This window comes from Typopeltis vanoorti, chromosome 3 (genome assembly GCF_054136105.1).
Source record: "Typopeltis vanoorti isolate ZY-2024b chromosome 3, IOZ_Tvanoo_1.0, whole genome shotgun sequence".
In the NCBI taxonomy this organism is placed as follows: Eukaryota; Metazoa; Arthropoda; class Arachnida; order Uropygi; family Thelyphonidae; genus Typopeltis; species Typopeltis vanoorti.
Genome location: NC_143551.1, coordinates 108,752,697 through 108,777,647, shown reverse-complemented (window position 1 = coordinate 108,777,647; position 24,951 = coordinate 108,752,697). Strand labels below are relative to the sequence as shown.

Below are 24,951 nucleotides of genomic sequence, written 5' to 3'. Positions count from 1 at the left end.
ACTGTAACATCAGCTTCACCTAATATGGTTTCTTAAGTGGTATAAAGAAACATTTTGGTCGTGAACACAAGATTTCAGGGGCCAATCCATGAAACCGGTGGATGGGATTGACATAAAAAATGAAAATTTTCATGTTAATATATCCTTAACATAAATTATAAATTAAAGATGCCAAGAAATTATATTCTTGGTTCATCCTTTATCCAAGTTACTTCTATATAGATGCTATTCACATCAGTTGCCTCAGTATCCCATAATGCAATGCACATATCTTTACAGATATGTATAATGCTATGCATTACGGGAAAGGCCACTATCCAGATCATAAATTAAAGATGCCAAGAAATTATATTCTTGGTTTCATCCTTTATCCAAGTGTAAGCAGACGAAGTTTGTGCGTGAAGTCACTTCATGGCTGGGCTATTTGTATACAGAAGGCTACTTCGTGGCTGGGCTACTTGTATACACAATTCACTGCACATTGTTAAACTTTGATAAGTCTAGAATACTAAGATTCCACTTATCATCGTTTTACAGGCAAAGACCCTATAAGAAATTTAAATATATGCTTGTTTCTAAGTATGTGTTATTGTACTCTTTGTATAATATTGAATACATTAGTTTAAAAAGAAAAGAATTGTGAAATGACTCAAGAAGACATTATTTACTTGATAAAAGAAAATTATATATGTATGGAAAAAAAAATGCTAATGATAAGTGTAAGTTAATAATATTGATTTAGAGTTGATATTACCTTTGATGTAAAATAACTTGCAAGAGAAACGGCAAAGATAATCTGTGAACTAAAGCTCAAAGTTCGGGGGCAAGCAGACGGTTGCCTCCGGCAGTCGCGTGTGCTCACGGCATGTGAAGAAAACAAGCGGAGAGAGAGAGAACAGACGTTATGAGGTCAGACCCATGTGACGAAAATACTATGTGTCGGGTGAACGACCTAAGTTACGGTGATTGCCGGTAGGGAGGAGATATAAAAGGGTTAGGACCCCCCCCCCCCCCTTGGGTCTCTTCTCTCTTTTTGTTTCCCCTCGTCGTTGACCAGTTCTCTTGGTGCTGGGGCTTTCGTTGGCTGGACGGTTGCGGGAGCAACTCCATTCCTGAACGCTCGGACGATGTTTCTGTGGGAAACCTAGTCACAGCCTCCTGGGAGGCAGCAGCAGGCCATGCCGCTTAGAGTTGGAAGAAATACGTGTCCCAAAGGCTGTGACCGAGGTGGTCATGAAAAGATCGCTTGAGCATATTGATGATTTGAGAATTCTATGCCCTGAGACAGATTGAGGGTACCGAAGGAATGTCCAATTGAATAAAAGACAAACTGGTGATGATGCAGAAAGAGTGAGGAACTATCGTGTGTGTGTGTGTGTGTGGATAAGTAGAAAATTTGTTCTTTGTTTGTGTATAACTTGAACACTTAATGTTATGTGAAACTTTGATAGTGAAGGACTCAGATAGAATTATAAGACAGGACTATAGCAATTTTGTTACATAGGAGATCATGAAAGGATAATCATTAAACAAATTTGAAATATTGTATATGATAATGGATATTAAGAAGATTCAGCCTAAGGAATGAGTGTTGATATGGATTGTTAGTATTAAGATTGTAATGTAGGATTTATAAATTGTGTGAGTTGCATAAGGTAAATTGTGTCTTGATGATCATATCTGTTGAGGGTGTTCATGTTGATTGATTTATAACTTACTTAGAATGGAAATTTTTTTTGTATTACTAGCTGTATATTTAGTGTTTAATAAACTTTGCTATACTTATCCAAGATTGTCTATGTATGGAATCCGATGCACCACTTGTAAAATTGCTACAAATCTGAGCGGGAAATTTCTAGAGTACGATTACGGTCATGATTACAAATCTAGTGTTATTTCAGTACATCTTCTTACTCACTTGTTGATTAACGTAATTTATTTTAATCTGCGAGTTCCAAGTGGCACAGTGTAAAAATATAAATTTCTTAGAACTTTAAGAGAGGTAGATTGCAAAGGCTCTGCAACATTGGTTTTGGCTCGACCCTGAGGCTATCCCTTTGTGTTTCAGAGGTACCACGTGACACACATAGGAAAGGCTTTACATGTAACATTGAGAAACTATAAAATTTAGTATAATACAATGCATTACGTGACGGGCCACTACCCAGACCAGTTTTGACCTTTATTGGGGTCTCATCAGTGGGAGCCAGATCCAGAAGTGATACCAAGGTTAAAGTAATGCAGAAGTCTGGCTCCCATTGATGAGACCTTAGTAAAGGCTGAAACCAGTCTGGATAGTGGCCCTTGCCATAATGCATATCATTATACATGTCTGTAAGAATATGTGCATTGGATTATGGCAGTTTTTCCAACTTTTTTTTGACACCTCAAAGATTTTGATGTCCCCTTTAGCATAATAGTCAACCAAGTTTTGAAAAAGTATAATATAAATAGGCACTTCAAATAAAAAAGGAACATAGGTAAAACTGTTTTTAATTTGACTTTCTTCAATGAATATAAATTTTATATTGCACTTTGCATATTATAAAACATAAATCGAACTCAACTCGGGAAAATAATTCAGGTTAATGTGATCCTTGAGCTTGATGTCTGCTGTGAAGAGTTTTTATTTGAGATACTAATTTAGTCAGTTTCAATCTCAAATCTTCATGATTTGCGATATCGAGATGAGTTCTTTTTTTTCAGTAACAAGTATTTACAGCTTCTTCTTTTTTTTTTTTTTTTTTTTTTTGGAAAGTCAGGATTGCAACATTGATAATTTATCGCAAATGATAGTGATTTTTTGAGTATATTGATGATGAGGTGATGAATGCAACATCATTTTCTAATTGCCCCACATTGGGAAACACTGCATTATGGTATACTAAGGCAATTGATGTGAAGTCATCAGCCTTTATATACAAGTAGCCCATTTTGTAAAGTGACTTCATATGGACATGTATAATGCCATGCATTATGGCAAGGGCCACTATCGAGATCAGTTTCGGCCTTTATTCAGGTATCATCAGTGGAAGCCAGACTTCTGCATTACTTCAAACTTGGTATCGCTTCTAGATCTGGCTCCCACTAATGAGACCTCAATAAAGATCAAAACTGGTCTAGGTAGTGGCCCTTCCCATAATGTATTGTATTATATATTCCGTAAGGATATGTGCATCGCATTATGGAATACTGAGGCAAATGATATGAGGTCATTAGCCTCTATGAGTAGCCCAGTCATGAAGCCAGCTACGTGCAAACAAAGTTTGCTTACATTTGGATAAAGGATGAAATCAAGAATGTAATTTCTTGGGATCTTTTAATTTATGGTATAACCAAGTAAAAAACCTTTTCAATATTTAACATATATTATTACAGCATTTATTTTTGTTTAATAGTACTTGATGCTTTAAAATAGTTTCAACACTCATTACAAGGAGCTTTACTCCTTTCTGGTATTTAAGTCATATTGCAATTTGCATATGTTTGAATATGTTGCACTGCTTAAACTAAACTGTAACAAGCTCTTGTATATAGTAGTACTCTAAATAAATAAAATACAGTAATATATATTAGCCCAAACTACTGTGAGTACAATTAGTCATCATTAAATAGTGATAGAGCAGATGAACACATTTAATGTTTTGGTTTCTATTTGCAGCTGGTTTGGGAGAATTCAGAATTCGTGATTTGAATGATGAAATCAACAAACTACTCAGAGAGAAAGGTCATTGGGAAACCAGAATTAAAGAACTTGGTGGTCCTGATTATTCGGTTAGTGTGAATAAACAAAAAAAAAATTCACATTAATAAATTTCTTTTAAAAAAAAAAAGTCTCTACAAATATTACTAAATAAATTCTATTTATTACAAATTTAGAACAAAATTTTCTTATCTGCCATATGCAGCTTATGATAAGAGAATTTTTTTCGCCCTTTAGCTTTCTGACCCATATTCTGCTGGAATGGCATAGAAAGCCTGTCTTGATTAAAAAAGATAATAAAATTTAAAAAAACTGCTCATTTGCAAAACACCACTTTATCACAAAAGGCTGTAGGTCAAATCTTTCATTTAGCTCCTTCAGTTTATAATGTTTATTTTAAAATTTGTTTCTTGTGTCATTGAAAAAGTTAGCGGTTACTTGCTGGATAGCTGGAAGGAAAACTCCATGTTGCCTTTTAAGGAACTCAGAGAACCAGCTGGAGATTCCAATGTAATGTCCAATCCTATCTTTTCATGGCTCACCCCATTACTTGGTTTCTAGTGAGCAAGGATGAACGAGAAATGTCTTAAAAAACAAAACAAAATGATGGTACAATATGATGAAATTTCATACTAGGCTGTCGCTTGATCCATGATATTTATGTCAGGGAATCAGGCCAAACTGAGAAAAGTCAGCTACTGTAACAAGTGAAATTTCTCAAAATAAATACAAGATGTTATATTCAAGCAATAATGATCGGGGAAGGGAAGAAATACCTATAGTGTTCATCACTAAGCATGAGGATAATCTTGAAAGACAGGCAAAATGAAGTAGCATGATGTTGGCTGACATCAAAAGGAAAATTAGACTTATTTGTGCTTATGGTCCAAAGAAAGTTTTACTAAGGAAGAAATAGAAGAATTTTTCTTTGATCATATTTGACAAAAATCGCATGTTTCTACCTCATATATGCCAAGTGCATGATCAGTGCCGTAGAGTAATGAACATCTTTCGCACCCTAGTTTTTGCCTCTTGAGGTGCCAACAAATGTTCTTTGCTCTGCCTTATATCATGTACTTATCAGATCAAATCTTGATTATGAATGCAAGTCTATATCTCTACTAGAGATAGTACACCACAATTATTAGATCTTATCCACCATCTTGGTCACTCATCTCTGAATCCTCTCCACTACCTCCTGTTCCCCAAGAAACCTAGGACCAAAATCTGTGTACAGTAGTCAAGATCTGGCTGAACCATAGCCTTATAAAGAGGATAATAATCTTTATTCTTCTTGTTTGACTTGTTAGCGTGTTTTTCAACATCTAGGTAATTCGTTGAGCTATTTTACCAAGTTTTGCAATATGGCCAATGAACTTCAACTCTTTGTCCACCATTATCCCAAGTCCCTAGCCTCATCAATTTCCTGTGATCCAGTACCATCAATGTGATACACAGTATATAGTGTTTTCAACTCAGAGTACTTTAGGTTGGCTGAGTGGTTAGCGTATCTGCTCTCCAGCCCAAAGGCTGTGGATTCGAATCCTGCCATGGATGTTTGTGATTTTCTGTGAAAATACTAGTGCTGGTGGTGGTGGTGGTCGGCGGTAGATGGCGTTTGGTGTAGATGATGAAGGTAGTTGTGGTCGGTGAAGTGGTGGAGACTGAGAGTTATAGAGTAGGTGCCCTCCCGCGATGAGGCTTTGGACTCCCTGGAGGTGTTATGTAATAATAATAAAAAGTCATCTGCAGAATATCTACATCAACTATTGCCATCCCCAGTTTTGCATCATCAGCAAATAACTGAATATTCCCCCCCCCTTAAATGTTTCCCTATAACCCCCATTAAATATTTCCCTATAACCACAGTGTTCTGTTCTAGGGCCACTGTTCTTCAATTTGTATAATGGCCCTGGTGTACAGAACATTGAGGTACTCCATTAGTCACCCTTATTCTCCTCGTTTCCACTCCACCATATACTACTCTGGTGTCTGTCTGTCAGCCACACATCTATCCATGCTACCAGTTTCATATCCATTCCCATTTGCTCCAACTTTTGTAATAGTTTTCCATGTGGTATTTTGTCAAATGGCTTTGCAGTATCATGGTTTAGTCATTTCTGCTGTCATTAGTAAATTACTAACGTAGGACCTAACCTACACTTTACAAAGCCACACTGCCCACAATAGAGTAATATGTCCTCTTGAATAAGAAGCAGATGCTTTTCTTCCCATATTCCTTGCTCTTCTGCTTCTCTTGAGTCTTTTTTACTATCTTGTTTTCCACACTACCATTGCTGGGATCCAGCACTTTGCTGCTGTGTAGTGTAATTGGCCCATGGACATCTGGAAAGGGGAGATCTTGGTAGTCTTGCACTGCTTTGGAAACACAGGTGGTCCTGGATGGACTGGCCAGGGTCATTTGCCTGGTAGGCTTGCTTGCAAGATTCAAGGGTGTTGTAGTATGAGGAGGGTCTGGAAAGTTCTGATAAACACCTAGTACGAAAATCAATTAATTTTATGTTTTCTTATATATCCTAAAAGAAAAAGAACAAAATATTATTTGTTAAAAAATGGGGATTAAAGAGTTTTAAGATATGTTCTTTCTTGTGGTTATATTAGTTTCTTAAATATAATTTTGTTCTAGGTGTTTATCAGAACTTTCCAGACCCCCCCCCCCCATAAGCTGCCTCCTTCTTGGTCCAGGAACAGGACCCAAGGCTTGTTGTTTTGTGGTGCTTGTGTAGCCCTGCCATTCCACTCCAAAGTGCAGTGATTGCTTGCCAGAAAATGGGTGTCCACTAGTTCTGTGGCGGGTGGGGAGCTCTGTGCTGAATCCAATTCCTACTGAGAATGAACACTTCTTTATCATTGGCCTTCAACAAGCCCCAAACCACATCACAGAACCATAGAAACACCACCAGGAGATCAAAATAAGAAGCAGAAAGCATCAGAAGCTGTAATAATACACCACTTTTCTTGATAACATGTTTAACAGGGGAACGTCCTCTTGGAGAAATGTCACCTTTCTTCCTCTAGAAGGTTTTGGAAGGTTGACTGGATCTCCAAAGTCCATAAAGAAGCTTCATTCAGGAGTTACACGTATTGAAACACCAACTAAGATACAATCATAAAAGTTACTTCATGCAACATCTGCTAGGGGGAATACCAATTACGGTTTCTCCCACTCCTTCTCCACAAACATAAAACTTGAAACTTTTTTTTCCTCTAAAACACAGGAAGCCACACCTTCCATATGCCTACCCAAACATTAACTATCTGCTCACTCTCCCATTCTCACTCTTCAAATGGGAAAACGATAAGAATTTGTTGGGGAGTAATCACTTTCCTGCAATATCCACCTTCTTGCATGGGCAACCATGCAGTCCATCATGGATATTATAGAAAGTTGAGCAAGCTCACTGACTCGCATTCTCATCATTATCAGAATTTGATTCTGCAACAGTCAGCTCTGCTTCCATTAGCAATGCAGTGAATCATGTGACAGAATATATTACACAAGCTGCCACAACTACAATTCATAAAACATCTAGTCAGTTTCCACATTTCCCTATTCCATAGTGCAATGACAGTTACATAGCCAAAGAAACTGAAGAAAGCTTAGGTTATTTTTCCTAAATATCCAAAGATACCACACAACAACAACAACTAACTCCTTTGCTTTCAGATGTGGCTGAGTTCAAGCAAGACATATCTGGTGTCAGAGTCAAAAGAAATTCTCGATCCAGTATATGTCCTCCATAAGAACAACCAACACTAATGAAGTCTGGAACAAATCAGAAAATAAAGGCCAGATATACCATTCACCAGCTCTTTAACTGCCAGCACATTGGTTGGATGGTTGCTGATCCAACAATGATTGCAGACACACTTGTGGAAGACTTTTGCTTAAAATCAGCATTTTCTTATCCCAACCAAGTTCCTTGCCGAAAAAAAGCAAAGCAGAAAAACAACAAATCCGTTTTTATTCGAATGGCACCAAAGAATAAAACACGCCATTCACTAAAGTAGAAATGAAAGCTGCTTTGCTCAAATGCCATCCAACTACTGTTGGACAAGACAGTATCCACGATTTTCCAGATACCTGACAAAAGGCAATTATAATTACTTTTATAAGCCAGGGAAGGATCCAAAATAACTACCGTCAAATTGCTCTGACCAGCTGCTCGTGCAAGATTTTGGTAAAAATGGTTAACTCTCATCTTTTATTTTCTAGATTCCAGAACAAATCTGACTTCTGAAAATTCTTCTAATAATCTAGTCCAGCTGGAGGCATCCATTAGAGATTCTTTAAAATGTAAGCATCTACCATCAGTTTTCTTTGATATGGAAGGCACTGCTTGAAGATTTGGAAAACTGGAAGATCTACATAATTTTGGTCTTAGAATGAATCTCTCTCTTCTTGTCAAGAACTTCTTATCTAATCAAATCTTCCAAGTGGGAACCACTATCTCCCAACCGTATAATCAAGAGGAGAGTCCCACAAGGTTCAGTTTTAAGTGTAAAGGTCAACTCGATAACAGAATAACCCACATTCATATAATATGTGGATCATAGAAAGACTCAACTCGAACAAATATTAATGCCAGTTGCACTAGAAATCAAGTTCTTGAGGATTCACATTTGACAGCAAACTCAGTTTTCTCCCTCACATGTGTTAATTAAGAGACAAGTGTCATTAAGCAATGAATATTCAATGCACCCCCTATCTTTTGCCTTTTGGGTGTTGACAGATGTTCTTTGCTTTGTTGGTGCATGGTATTATAAAATTTTATTTTATTTTTTAATATTTTACTTAAAGATTTTTATTATTTAATTAATGGATGTCTACTGCACCATTGTAATATTTTTCTTATTTATTTTATATCGTTAATAGCGTTATTAATATCATAGTTTATATTATAGTTGCTTGAGCCAGTTCAAACTGTCTAGACTTCAATTTCTAATTCATGCACAAAACTCGCAATTATTCTTAATCCCTTAGTCTATAACCTTTGTTTTACTCCCCCCCCCCCTCAAGGCCATAACTATGCTATTTCACGTGCTCAAAGTGTAGACTTAGGAAAAACCTCTGGCTAGAGCAAAGTCCTTAATCTGCTTTGCCGTGTTTCACTTGTATTGATTTTTTTTTTTTTTTCATGCGCCATTAAGGATCGCATAAAAGAATTGTTTTTCTTTCCCTTACATAAAAGAGAAACATTCATCTAAGCACGAAAATAACTCTTAAATTAACTCTATCTCAAGCAACTCTTATTAATTAATCGGTCAGTCATGACTATCACTATTCTTTGGACACACAGGTTCGATATTTTTATGAGACAGTGCATTGGCAAAACAAGATCAGGCAAGCTATTAACAAAACAAACATGTTTATTCATTCTAGGACAAATTATATACATAATTCAAACAAAGACAACAAGAATACAGTGGCGACAATACTTGTTTCACTTGTATTGATTTTTTTTTTTTTTTTTTTTTCATGCACCATTAAGGATCGCATAAAAGAATTGTTTTTCTTTCCCTTACATAAAAGAGAAACATTCATCTAAGCACGAAAATAACTCTTAAATTAACTCTATCTCAAGCAACTCTTATTAATTAATCGGTCAGTCATGACTATCACTATTCTTTGGACACACAGGTTCGATATTTTTATGAGACAGTGCATTGGCAAAACAAGATCAGGCAAGCTATTAACAAAACAAACATGTTTATTCATTCTAGGACAAATTATATACATAATTCAAACAAAGACAACAAGAATACAGTGGAGACAATACTTGTCACTTGCCTGATTCTCCACACAATCATTTAAGTATTTCGCTTAAGCTTTGAGACAAAAAAATGTTAAATACGCATAACTTTTCAGACATTTAGATAGAACTTAACACAATCAAACTTCACTCACTTTATAAACAGAAAAAGGCAAAACTTACACCACATTCAATTTTAGCATTACACAACATTAGCAAATCTTTAGAACTCTATATACTACTATTCACATTCAAACAGAAGTACAGCTTTCCGACTTCTCTAGTACTTTCTATGCAAATAGATAACAGAACCAACATTCTTCGTTAGAACTTCACAATATAGGATATTATATAAAACATTTTACTTACAATCTTGCCAGTTCATTACACAGTCCTAGATCCTTAAGGGTTCCGGGCATGTTCCGCTTCTTCCCAGTTAACTTTAGATCTTGCACTAGGTAATGGCTACGATAATTCAGCACACAAGTAGATCATCGGGAATTTCGCAATGGGATATCTTGAAAAGGCCGTCTCTGCTAAGAGCAAACTTCCCATCTCTGTTGAACTGCTGCTTGCAGGAACGTGACTCTCTCCCCCTCGTCCTCGGAAAAAACTTGTCACGGGAACAAAACTTCGAAACGAGAGCTCCTTGTCCCCTCAATCTCTGCCTTTTATATCACTCTCCCAACCTCGGCCCTTCTTCAAATTAAGTCCCTTGGGATTTACTGTGGAGGTTTTTTTTTTCCCATCAACCATGCTATCATTGGGTTTTGGCAGAAAACTCATAATCAGGTGACCTTCACGATTGTCGCTAGCCTTAGGTCTATTTGCCTAATCCTGTCTGAGATATAGCCTTTAAAGGAATGCGGAGAACCGACCAGGGCTTCTGACCTAATGTCTAATCCTCACCTTCTCGTGGTGCACCCTGTGGGGTATCTACTTGGATACTGAATGAACGAGGATGGGCTGGCAATTTGGGATTTAGCCGACCAAATTGTATTCTTATTGGTTAAACCAAAATAAAAAATGATGGTACGACATGACAAAATTTCATGCCGGCTGGGGCGTTGCCCGGTTAAACAAGGTCCCCTTTGTTTTCAAATAGAGGCTGTCAGGATCAGATTTTCACTTTACGGCAAATAGTGGAGAAGAATGGTGTCAATGGGGCATTATATCAAGCAATACTTAGTCTTTATTTGAGTTGTAAGTCAGCAGTTAGAATTGAAGGAATTACATGAAGATGGTTTAATGTTAAATCTGGTGTGAGACAAAGACGTACATAATCTCCTCTGTTATTCATTATCTATATGGATCACATTATGAAGGAAAGTGGTGTTAAACATGATATCAAAATTGGAGATGTTAATGTCAGCTCTTTGCTTTATGCGGATGATGTTATACTTCTTAATAAATCCGCTACAAGTCTGCAAGATTCTCTGACTAAAGTGAATAGCTGTTGTAATAGATATGGTATGAAGGTCTGCAATAAAAAGACAAAGACAATGAAAATAGGCAGAATCATTGAAAATATGAACTGTTTTGTGAATGGAGAACCTGTGGAACAAGTAAAATATTTCAGCTACTTAGGCACGATTTTAAGTGAAGATGGTAAATTAAATATAGAAATAGACAATAGAATCAACAAAGCTGGTATGGTAGGAAGTCATTTGAATAAATTCATATGGAATAAGAGAGAAATTAGTCGGAACACTAAATTAGCTGTATACAAGACAGTGTTCAAACCTGTTTTAACTTATCGATCTGAGAGCTGGGTCAGAAGTAAAATACTTGACCAAAGACTAGAGACTGCAGATATGAGAGTCCTGAGAAAGATTAGAGGCATGAATAGATGGCATCAATGGCAATATCATATTAAAAACGAGGATATTAGGAAAGAACTTGACATTGTCGGCATCCAGGAATGCATTAGCAGAGCTAATCTCAGGAGGTATGGTCACTTAAACAGAATGGTGAGGGAAGATTAGCAAAACGAGTGTTCTCTGCCAGGTTGGCAGGAGAATGACCCAGACGAGACCAAGATATAGGTGGATTGATTTGGTACAATGTGCCTTAGATGATAGAAATATAAGATCTGATTATGATAATATTGGAGTCTTGATAAGTAACAGACTGATTTGGAGGAAAATTGTAGATAGGAAGTTAGTAATGATGTAAATTTTTCATGTAGTACTATCATATCCTGTATATCCCTTGAGGGTACATGTCAGGAATTTGATGATGATGAATAATTTGTTACCAGATTTAATACAGTAAAGTGAGTCAGCAGTTAGAATTGAAGGAAGTACAGGAAGATGGTTTAATGTTAAATCTGGTGTGAGACAGGGATGTACATTATCCCTTCTGTTATTCATTATCTATATGGATCACATTATGAAAGAAAGTGGTGTTAAACATGATATCAAAATTTGAGATGTTAATGTCAGCTCTTTGCTTTATGCAGATGATGTTATACTTCTAAATAAATCCACTACAAGTCTGCAAGATTCTCTGACTAAATTGAATAACTGTTGTAATAGATATGGTATGAAGGTAGTGAAAATAGGCAGAATCATTGAAAATGTCAACTGTGTTGTGATTGGAGAACCTGTGGAACAAGTAAAACATTTCAGCTACTTAGGCAAGATTTTTAGTGAAGATGGTAAATTAAATATAGAAATAGACAACAGAATCAGCAAAGCTGGTATGGTAGAAAGTCAATTGAATAAATTCATATGGAATAAGAAAGAAATTAGTCGGAACGCAAAATTAGCTGTATACAAGACAGTGTTGAAACCAGTTTTAACTTATGGATCCGAGAGCTGGGTCAGAAGTAAAACACTTGACCAAAGACTAGAGACCGCAGATATGAGAGTCCTGAGAAAGATTATAGGCATGAACAGATGGCATCAATGGCAATATCATATTAAAAATGAGGATATTAGGAAAGAACTTGACATTGTCATCATCCAGGAATGCATTAGCAGAGCTAATCTCAGGTGATATGGTCACTTAAACAGAATGGGCTAAGAAAGATTAAGAAAACAAGTGTTCTCTGGCAGGTTGGCAGCAAAACGACCCAGAGGAAGATCATGATATAGGTGGATTGATATGGTACAAAGTGCCTTAGACGATAGAAATATAAGATCTGATAATGTTGGAGTCTTGACAAGTAACAGACTGATTTGGAGAAAAATTGTAGATAGGAAGTTAGTAATGATGTAAATTTTTCATGTAGTACTATCATATCCTGTATATCCCTTGAGGGTGCATGGCAGGAATTTGATGATGATGTATTTTATGTAATTTAATTGCCCATGTAAAATTGACATAGAAAAAAATATTTCTAACTTTATTCTATACAAGATTTTACAAAGGCCTATTCTCTCTCTCAAAAAAAAATCTTTTTACAAAAAAATTTTTCTTAACCCCTTGCCTGCACTTTTTCTGGAGAAGACATGACTAAATTCACCTTTTTAGTTTCTTTTTTTCTTTGCCTCAAGTTGTGCCACATCTGAACATATTCTCTATTTTCATCATTAAACTTATTTCTCTTGTTGAAGGCCTTGAAGCTAAATAAAGAGCCATTAAACTAATGATAAAGCTTGCAAAATCTGTTAGTAAGTGTGCAGCATCTGTAGCAATAGCTAAATTCCAAGCTAACAATCCTCCCACTGCTTCTCTTATCATAAAAAGAAAACAGAGGATACTGGCAAAATTAAGCCTCTGCCGGGTTTGTTTATCAACCCCCATTTTCTCTTTGCCTGTTCCACATTGGTTGGTTATAAGAATTTTTGAATCTTCTAGGTCTTTCAATCATGTTTATCTCAATTTTTATCTGCTTGCTTTCCCCTTAAGGCTCTCCCGTTACTGATTATTTACCAGCTTGACGTTAGAGATATAGTAGGCCTCATTCAAGGCCTCCGAGTGATTATTCCCTTCCAATGATGAACTTAATGAAGAGTCAGTGTGGTCAATAAGACATTCTTCGTTATTTCTCTCATTCTGTTCAGTAAATTTGACCTTATTGTCACTCTTTTGTTCTCTCTCGTCAAGTGTTCTCTCTACTCAATTCTTTAAAACATTGTTCCCCTTGCCAGAATGTTTGTTACCCATTAGGAAAATCTCATTTCTAGAAAACTCGCAAGAGAACGTGTATTTCTCTAGAAAGTCAGTTCCTAAAATTATTTGTACACTCAGGCGAAATGTCCTAGGGAGGACCAATAACTTTTGCAGGACACAAATTGAATTCTGGTTAGTACAATCTAACCCTTACTTTCTTTGTCGCACACATATCTCGGGTGTTGAAATTCCTGATAGTTTAATCGGTCTCTTCAGTTCAGTTATACTCTTCCATACACGGGATTTTATTCTTTGAAAATAACTTCCAATTAATGACAGAGGCCTGGGAACTGGTATCTAATAAAACGTGACAAAGCATTCCTTGAACTTTTCCCCTTATGGTCATTTTAGACTTCCTTGGGTATTCTCGATTCTTGTTCTCTCTTTTCCATGGTCTGTTTGCATAACCATGAGGAGTATGCACAAGATTTGACTCATATTTAGTATTTCTGTTGGAGGGTCTCTTATTTCTAAAACAGTTGCGAGCCATGTGCCTATATTTGTTACAAACAAAACATTTGGGAATCTGTTCTTTGCCTCGTTATTCCCCTCTTTTTGAGGTTGAGTTAATTCAGAGGTCTTTGCTCTTAGTTCCGCCAACTGCTTAATAACTGCATCAAGTCGCTCCATCATAGGCTGTTGTAGCCTTTCTACTTCTTGTCTGATTATCGATTGTAATTCTTCCATGTTATTAGGTCTTAATTCCTTCGGGATTGTTATCTGTTTAATGTTGAAAGAATTTTCTCGTTCCTCCTCTTTTTCTTTACGATCTTTAATTGACTTTCCTTTAATCAAGTTTGAGTCCTTCTCACACTTACCTTCACAAGCGGAATCATTTGCCTTTTTAATTACATTAATTTGGCTGTTGATAGAAGCGGGAACAAATGCCTCCAAGCTTCTCCTCTCGCCTTCACAGCGAGGTAACATTCCTCAAGATTTGTGATCCTCTTTTTTGTGAGCAGTCTCCTTCAGTTTTTCCTTGACTCCTAATCTAAATTGGTGGTATACAGCCCAGTCAAGGTGAGGTTTATCTTTCTTGGAGACACTCAGACTATTAGTAATGGTTAGTAGTCTGTTGTAAAAATCTGTTACACTTTCTTTCTTATCCTGAGCACACCTCTGCAAGTTCCAAAGGTTAAGGCTCAAGCTTCTTACTTTGGAGAACTGGGAAATTAAGGTTTCCTTAAACTTCAAGTATTCCAAAGTATCCCTAAGTATCAGGGATGAACACAGGAAGTTCTTGGCCTTTCCAACCAGTTTGCTCCTAAGTAGAATTAACAGTTGGAAGGCTGACCACCTTCCAATCTTTCTTAGCTCTTCGACGATACTAAAGAATGCCAAGATATAGTCATTGTCATCATCAGAAAATTGTGGGATGACAAGTTGAAGGTTAATTGTACAGAAAAATTCTACGTTGTCCATTTTGGCATTATTTGATTGATCAACACTTGTAACTTCACAATCCATTATTATTTATCAAAAATATTTCTCAAAGTTAAAACTTGAAACTGCTTGACCTGTTACCAAAACTGTCTCAAAAATCCACAATACTTTCGGTGTTATTAAATGGATTTAAATCCTATTGGCTGCGGCATTGTAAATATCTATTTATATTTATTTATGATATTATTATTATTTTGTATGTCGATCTGCACCAATTATATAATTTATTTTTTCTATGATTTAAACTTTATCTTATTCTCTTTCCTTATGTCTACTTTACTTCTACTCGTTTAAATCTTTCTGTTAACTTCTCTTTACCATTTTTCTATCTCAAGCTGATTAATTTAGTCCCTGCTTGTAATCCTTTATACTACCTACGTGTATAGCACTGTTAGTAAAAGACCTCTAGAATAGGTAATTCACGGATAATGTCAACTATTTCCCACGCGATATGATTCAGGGAAAATTTATTTGTTTTTTCGACTGCACCACCCTGAATTAAAGTTATGGCACAGGAAGAATAGTCATACCACTTACATAAACATGACTGACTATTTAAGGTATTAAAAATAATACCTTAAATAGGCAGTCGTGGCAGTTCCTCTAATTTTAGGCACGCAGGTTAGATATTTTTATGAGACAATGCTTTGGCAAAACAAGATCAGGCAAGCTATTAACAAAACAAACATGTTTATTCATTCTCTGACAAATTATTTACAATTTCCAAACAGCACATATCACATGTCTGGTTCTAACTAGGACAACAACACAATGGAGACAATACAATCATGTGTCTAATTCTCCACACAATCATCTAAGCATTTTCGCTCAAGACAAAGACATTATAAATACACATAAATTTTCACACTTGGATAGAATTTGACATACTTTAACTTCAATCACATTATAAACAGAAAAAAAAAGCAAAACTTAAACTACATTCAATTTTTGCATTACACAACATTAGCAAATCTTAGTACTTTCTATGCTAATAATTACCAGAACCAACATCAGCTGTTTGAACTTCACAATCTAGGATAATACTTAAAAAATTCTACTTATAATCTTTGCCAGTTCATTACACCGTCCTAGATCCTTAAGGCTTACGGGCACATTCCGCTTCTTCCAAAAAGAAAATTTCCGATCGGGCACTAGGTTACGGCAGCGATTATTCAGCATACACATAGCTCATCAAAGAATCATACGGTAGGACATCTTGAAAGGACCGTCTCTGCTGCTATTGAACTTCCCATCTTCGTTGGAACTGTTGCTTGCAGAATGCGATTCTCCCTGTCCTCAGAAAAGGCTTGGCACAGGAATAAAACTTCGAAATGAGAGTCCCCTTGGCCCCATCTATCTCTGCCTTTTATATCATTCTTCTGACCTTGGTCCTCCTTCAAATTAAGTATCCCGGATTTACTGGAAGGGTTTCCCCCCCACACACACACACACTATCGTTGGGTCTTGACAGAAAACTCATAATCCGGTGCCCTTCGCGATTGTCGCTAGCCTTAGATCTATTTGCCTAATCCTGTCCGAGCTTAAATTATGTTACAATTCTAGTGGTTCTTATTTAAATATTCTAACAATTTGTTAGCAGATTTAATAAAGTGAGTATACCTTATTTTAATTACAAGTGTTTTATGTAATTTAATTGCTCATGTAAAATCGACATAGAAAAAACTATTTCTATTTTTATTCTATACGAGATTTTACAGTATTGATAAGTTCAAAACTTATCGATACTACAAAATTATGGATCCCAAATCTGTGCTTCTGTCAGGGAAAGGACAATGTGATGCCTAGATGTTATTCACCATCAAGCCACCAGAATTGCAACTGGAGCATTTTGCACTTCACGTGTTCATAGGTTGTATGTAGAGGTAAATGAACCATCTTTGTCACTTTGGTGCCAACAGCTGTCTCTCTTATATGCAACAAAAATGAAATCCCTGATAGACCACCTCACTTAGCCAACTATTTTTCATCCATGATGGGAGAATCTTTGCAACACTCAACAGACTGCCATAAAACTTTTTGATTTGCAGATACAAGCTCTAGAGATTGTGATAGACATCATAGGTCAGACATCATACATATCAGCATGTGCTTTTCTTTCAGCAGGCTACTGAAATTTTCCAACCCTTCTGTTGTCTACCAACAGTCCTTTAAATATCATAGAAGAGCTGTAATGAATGCAGCCTGCACTAAAATAGTGCAAGCTGCATTTTGATTGCATCACTACTAAAGGTGCATACTATTGACATTAATTGACTGTCTTCATTTCATCAGTAATATTCAAACTCACAAAGTTCTCTTCAGGCAATAAGAAGTCTGGAGCTACAGAAACATTTAGTGCTCTCTCTCTCTCTCTCTCTCTCTCTCTCGAATTCAACACTACCTCTTTCAGTTATGGAAATTACAGTTAGATATATGCTTCTGTTGGATTCCAAGCCATGTTGGGTTTAAGGTAAATGTGGCTATAGTATCTGCAGCCAGGTCAGCTTGTTTCTTAAACATCCAAGATCTATCTCTACCATGCACAGATTACCTTCAGATTATCAGGCAAAAACTTCTTTCCCAGTGGCAGCTCTACCAAATTATAGCAGTCTGTAGTTTAACTACTTAGTGTCAAAACCAAAAAATCAAAATTAACCCTACTAAATCAGAAATTAGTGTATTTACCATTAATAATAACCTCAGAAAGTTGAGACCAAAGATTAAGCTAAACAGTCAACTAATTACATTTAATGATAACCCAAATATCTTGGAGTTACTCTGAATCCATCATTAAGCTTTAATAAACATTGCGATAATGTTGCAATAAGAGCAAAAAGAAGACTAAATATTATGAAAAGTATCTTTGGTAGAGAGTGGGGAGCTGATACTAAAACCTTACACCTCTATTATCCGACCCATAATGGAATATGCTTCGCCCATCTGGATACAAACATCACAAACCAGTTTTGATAAGCTTATAAAAATTCAGAAAAATGCTGCTAGAATCATATGTGGACTAAGGAATACCTGATTCAATAAAGATCTACACAGATTTCTCCAAAAATCCTAATGACAATTCTGGGAATGGCGTACTCATCTATGGCTCTCAAAATATAGAACTAAAAGCAACCAACAGTATAGAATGCAACTCGTACCGTGCAGAAATAACAGCCATTAACACAGCACTGCAGCATTTGGATAAACAGAACCCAAAGGAATTTATATTTTTCACAGACTCCTTAGCAGCCCTTCAAGCTATTAAGAACTGCTACACTAGCCACCGAAAAATACTTAGAGATATATCAAAAAACATAAACTACATAAGGATTCTGAAATAATTTTTCAATGGATTCCATGTGGGATTAAAGAGAAATGAAACTGCAGATGAAGTAGCAAAAATGACTGCAACATCAAGTGATACCACATATTTTTGATCTTTCTAAAACTGCTCAAAAAGAAGATGTAAAAAGAATGATTCTCCAGGACATGAGTCACCACTGGTATTCAGCAGAAAAACCAGGAGCTATCATCAACTCCAAGTTTAATCGCCATGTGAGTACCATGATCTCTCGCCTCAAGCCCGGCCACACAAGACCAATCAAGTTTAGCAATGGCATAAAAGTCTTTCCCATCTGTAACATTGAGGAAGCATCACTACTGCATTTACTAACTTTTATGTATATTTCTAAATGTGAACTCTATAACAACCCAGAAAAAGTGCTTTATAAAATACATAAATTTGATCTCTATTATCTGGTGTAATAATATCATAGGATTAAAAAAAAAATGGCAGTCTGTCCTACAGAGGGTTTGAACACAGGAAGTTGTTCTTGCTTAGCTCTGTATAGGTCATAGTCACCTTTGACTCCCCTCATTTTACCAGTGAGTGTAGTCATTTTAGACACTTTCGTAATCTGAGTCCTGTGCACTCGGGTAGATTTTATCAGACTCATTGAGTCATCCTGATTTTAAAATTTTTACAGAGCATTGCCATTACATATAAATTATGTACTTATTAGTTTAATTTCTTGTATATATGCTTTGAAAAACCTGGTTTTTATGTCTGTTTTATGAATTTTAATACTTTTATACTTCTTTTATATTTGTTTTTTTTTAATGAATTTTATTTGTTTATGCCATTTTACTTATTTATTACTTAGTATACATCAAGAAATGTTTTATTTATTGTTATTATTTCTATTTTTATATCTCGATTTTAGCCCTTTATATGCCACTTATTACACATTCTAGCACAGCATGACCTTTGATGTCTGAGCTGTTAAACTCAAAAACAAACAACAAATGAAAGCATCACTAGAAGTGCTAAATTTCATGGTAGACAACACTAGAAAGGATGCACCAAACATGCTATCACCATGGCATACCTGCATACCACATGCAGCTTTTCTTTGTGCAGATTAGCCAAACATTTCATTTTTCCAGCAGCTGTTTCAACCATATTGAACAGAATGCTCTGATGTTATGCTCATCTACACAGATGGTTCCAAATCAGAGTCTAGCGAATTCTGCAGCTGTCTTCCCAGACAGCATAATATCTAATGCAGTCCTGCTAGAATATGTGGCAACTTTACTGCTGAGCTTCATACCATAGAGCTTGCACTAAACTTCTTCTTCTTTTTCTTCTTTCACTAAACTACATATAATTAAAATGCTACCAAATGTGCATTAATGATATAAACTCATAGGCAGTCAGTGAGTACAGAGAGTACACCAGCAGCATCTTGTACTGCCCAACATTCATTTTCTCAGTTATAAAGGCTGCATCTGGACATGTACCTCTATTGGATCCAAAGTTATGTTGGGATGTAAGAGAAATAAGGCTGCAGATACTGCAGCTAGGTCAGTTTGTTTTTTTTAAGATACCATCACCTGGCTGTCTCTAATTGCAGATTACTATAGAATGCACTGATTACTGTAGATTATAAGACAAAAACTAGTATCCCAGTGGCAAGCATTACAGAATACAGAGAGATTAATAAGAAACTTTACTAGATCAAACTTGGAATTAAATTATGGTACTCTAATTTATGCAAAGAACATAAAGAAGTTCTTGCTTGGCCTAACATACGTCACATCCAGTATCACTCCTTTCTATTTGAGGAGTGATTACAAGCCTATCTTAGAGTTCTCTGGTCCTCTTTATCCATCATATGTTGTAATTGACCGTCTTCATTTCATCAGTGAGTGCATTTGGTATTTTAATGTTCTTCTTCCTTTCATAAATCTGTGCCAAGTGGTTTGTAGTTCATCATGTTCTTTCCATTTGGTTCTGTATTTTTCTATGGTTTCCATTATTAGTTCTTTCAATATTTATTTAGAATCATATAAATTATTTATAGACTATTTTTATATATAGATGCTTTTTTTTTTTTGCAAATAGGATGTTATTTATTTTATTATTTATTACTTATTGCCTAATACAATTTAAATATTTACTTTTTACCTTGTAATAAGTTAAGTTTTTTTTTTTCCCTTACCAGCTGTCATCTTGCTCATAAGAATACAATGACATTCGTTTTATCTATTCATTACCTATCTTATGTGCTACTTTAACTTTTGTGATGACTGGCACAGTATGATCTTTGCTGTCCCTTCTACCAGTAAACCCCAAACAAACTAAACCAACCATATTTTCACCTTTCTTTAATCATTTATTCCAGCAAGAATTATTAATTCATTCATTTTACCTCTGTATTCTAATAGCATCTTTAATTCTTTGCACCAGTAAAGTTCATTTTCATCATACACCTCGTATAGCTCATCTTTAATCATCCCTTGTCACTCATTCTCTCTTTTCATACTCTTCTCTGCTGTACCATTTGCCCAACTGTGTCTTTAGTCATCACTCGAGCTCATGCTTTATTCTGTGAAAGATACCACATAATCAGGCTGTTTCTCATTAAAGCCACCTTGCTGTTTTCTTTATCTATCAGCACTTTCTCTTTCTTGCAATTGACTTTCATCTCTTTATTCACCTTTATTTCTTTATACACGCTTTAGAACATTCACATTTTTGTGCCTGTTTTCACAAACAGTTGCCACATCTTTATCTTGCTTTTGGGGCATACACTTCTAGCATTCCCTTTCATATTACTTCCAACATGTTTCACTATTTTTGCTTATTATCTACAAATTACCATAATGGATTTGTTGGTGAAAAGTAGAACATTCCAGCACTTTCTTAATCATAGAGCTCCTCTTTGTTGCCATCATGCTTTTCAAAGATCATAAGGCAGAATTCAGGAAGTTGGATTCAAGGAAATTTCATTCTTATTGACTTCATATAATTTAGAACATGATTTATATAAAATTAGACCCAATGTATATAAGCTTTTGAAACACTTTAATGCAGATACTAAAGAAAACATAAAATTAAACACCGAATTGAAATTAGAAGAATTTCTAAATTTCTACACAGAATTATGGACAGATAAATATTTAAAAAAAAAAGACAACTGGCAAACATTTAATGAAAATTAAAAGGAAATAACTAAAGAAGAATTAGAAATCAGCTTGAAAGAAACAGAAAATCACCTGGAGAAGATTAGCTAGGTTCAGAACTATATAAATATGCAGGAACAAGATTCAAAGAAAGACTCCTATTATTTTTAAATAAAATTTATTCAACTGTTAACCCCCTCAATAGAATGGGAAAAAAGCAATTGTGATTCCTATCTTTAAAAAAGGTAGTAGTGATGACCCTAAAAACTATAGAGCTATAAGTATACTAAATTCCTGTTACAAAATATATAGCAGAATTTTAAATAGCAAACTAATGAAATATTCCAAAAACTTTATTTTAGAAGTACAGAATGGATTTAGAAAAGGATGATCATGTGTAGACCCAGCCTTTTGATTAAATTAATAATAGAGAAAAGAAGAGAATACAATTTAGAAACACATATTGCATTTATTGACTTTGAAAAAGCATTTGACAAGCCATTAGGAAAAAGAAAACCAGGACGTCCTCTTAAATGATTCAACGATGCCTTCAAAGGCCAGAACAGGCCACGCTAGACCTAAATCCTTGATTTGCATGATGATGATGATGATGATGAGCCAACTCATGAAGCCATCCTTGCACCATCCTTAATAGCTGTACCATTGATATTGCCGTTGAATACTTCAGTCATGGCAAAGTTTCTTACACTGTCTTGCCAGCATTGCAGTGGAATTTTGTTCCATATAGTGTTGATTAATGAGTGTCTTAATGGTGAACACCTTCCAAAATTCTCTCGCAGAAAAATAATTCAATTTTTCTATCTGGCTGACATTTTATTACATTCTTTAATTTACATTCTATTAAAGAATGTAAGTAATAACACTTAAAGATTTTAATCACTGCATGGCAAAAATATGAGATAAGGAGAATTTTGAATTATTTTCTGCATGAAGCAGGATCTCCATTCTGCATGCAGCACTTTAAAGTTTTAAGATACCACTTGTCATTTATCCTTTCATATTTGGAATACTTGTACACCCTCTGTCCAAAAAAAGAAACCGAACTTTTCGAAAATAGAAGAAACTAATAGTGCCACCTGTCGTATCTTTTTGTTGTCGAAAGCAGCAACCTTCATTAGCGTTGTGTCAACTATTTATGACATTCGTTTCATTAGAAGCCGAGTTATAGTGACAGAGTGTTTTGATGAACAGTCGGTCGTCACAATATTAATGCCATCCGTGACGCATTCTCGCTACCAATCGCTTCAAACCTTTGAGATAAACTCACCATTGACCGTTTGGCCAGGCGGAACGAATTCTTTGTGGATAATGCCCTTGGAATCATAGAAACAAATCAGCATTGTCTTTACTTTTGATTTCTCCAAGCGACTTTTTTTCGGATGTCCCTCCTCTGATGGTTTCCACTCAGCACTCTGCTGCTTTGTTTTGGGCTCATACTCAAAACACCATGTTTCGTCATCAGTAACGATCATCCAGAACTTGCATTCAGTTCTTTTACTTTGCCTCCTTCTTCTTTCTCTGTTCTTAAATTTTCATGAAGGTTTTTGCCTTGCTCGCACCAGCCTGAGGCTTATTGAAACATTTTGTCAGTTCTGGTCATGCAAACACTTTGCCAGCAAACTTTTCCATCCTTTCCATTATGATATTGCCCCACACATAGATGGAATTAATGGCACATAACAATATGCTTGATTTTATGCTTTGCTTGATTTACCCACCCCCTCCCATTTTTGTGGTTCCCACCCACAAAAGATTATTAGTAAACCTATAGTAGTGCGTGAGTGCACTAAGATTTTTTTAATGTTTTTTATCAATTTTATATATATTTTTGTATTTTTAATTTATTTTTTACATAATCTGAAAACCTGCTCTAGAAACTAAACATGGAACTTTTTCAAGCCACTTCACACCTCCAATAAGTGGGATAGTGGTCTAACACCAGGCAATGAAATTCATCTCGCACCTGAAGATAATTGCTAACATTTGCCCATGGTGGAATTCGAATCTACAACTTGATGGTTGGAGAGCAGGTATGCTAACCACTTGGCCAACCAGGCCAGCAAAGATGTGTAAGGTGCTTTCACTTAAACTCAACACACTCCTTCTCGTGGTTTTTGTCAATGTTGTGGACTGGTGGTAGCCATATCACTTGTTGTATGCTTAATGAATTAACACTGGTCTTTAAGTTCACTTCAGATTAATTATCATTTTAGTTAAGGCACTGATGTCCAAAAATCTTAATGTTACAGCTGGCACACCATAGCATGTTATTAATTTATACTAATATATTAAAATTCATAATAGTAATTCACAATTACAAGTACATAATTATAGAACTCTCTTAATACAATATAATTAATCAACACAGTAATGTCCTGACATACAGTATAAGTAGCATATTTGAGTCATGATAAGCTAAACACACACAAGCTTTAAATACATTGTCAGTCAGCACAAGGGATTAGCAGCAAAGATGTTGAACATTGGTTAGATCACTTGGTCAATGTGTGAAGGATGAGTCATCACCTTGACACTCTTCTCTCATATTGTTTACCAGATTTTTTTTTTTGATTCATATAAATGACGCATACACAGAGCACTTATATATTTATATATATATATACAGGGTGTTCGGGATAAATTTGACAGTTTCGTAAGGAAAAAGAAAATCTTCTTTGTATCTATTAAATTTAATGAATTGACAAAAAAACATTACAGGCAGAGTTAATTACAATACTATCAACAAGATTTACTCAAAATAACCACCATTAGCATCGATCACAGCTTCAATTCTGCTTCGGAACCTCGAACAAGCTGATGCTACAGTCTCCCTGGGAAGGGCCGCAAAAACTGTTTTAATTTTATCCATTAACTGGGCTTTTGTATTACTGGAAGTGCGATTGGTGCCTTTTTCAACTGCGCCCCATACAAAATAATCCATGGGGTTAAGGTCTGGGGAGTTTGGAGGCCAAACATTTGGACTGGTGAAGTCGTAGAAATTTTCAGACAACCATTTTTGACTTTTCCCAGAGGTGTGGCAAGGGGCCGAATCCTGCTGCCATACATACGGCCTACCATTGGCTACCCTTGTTATCCAGGGCTTGACTACAGTTAGCAACTCCACGAACAAAGCCCGAATTCCAATGCCAGGGTTCTTCAACACCTGTTCCTGCAGATTTGCGAGGAATTCTGCTGTACGAACGCAATCAGATCGTCTGCTAGGGATCTTTCTTCTTGCTACATCCTCGTAGTCACCATTGCAAGTCTCTAGTTCATGCCTGATTGTTTTTACTGTATTCAGGGAGCATTGGGCAGCAGTCGTAATATCCTTATTTTGATGGCGGGCACGAATCATCATGATACAAGTTATTCTCTTCCATGATTCAGGTGGGTTCCAGCTATCCATCCTTTCTGACATCTTGTATATGA

At 35.8% G+C, this 24,951-nt stretch overlaps 1 protein-coding gene across 2 annotated transcripts in view; it reads left to right on the top strand.

Annotated features, from left to right (window-relative positions):
- The window catches only part of LOC150108458 (pre-mRNA-splicing factor ISY1 homolog), a 128,989-nt gene that overhangs the window by 51,620 nt on the left and 52,418 nt on the right, over positions 1 to 24,951 (top strand). For both annotated transcript variants that reach the window (XM_090415861.1, XM_090415860.1), the window contains one exon: positions 3,662 to 3,774. In XM_090415861.1, coding sequence (XP_090271987.1) covers positions 3,662 to 3,774 — 113 coding nt within the window. The remainder of the gene's footprint in view (positions 1 to 3,661; positions 3,775 to 24,951) is intronic.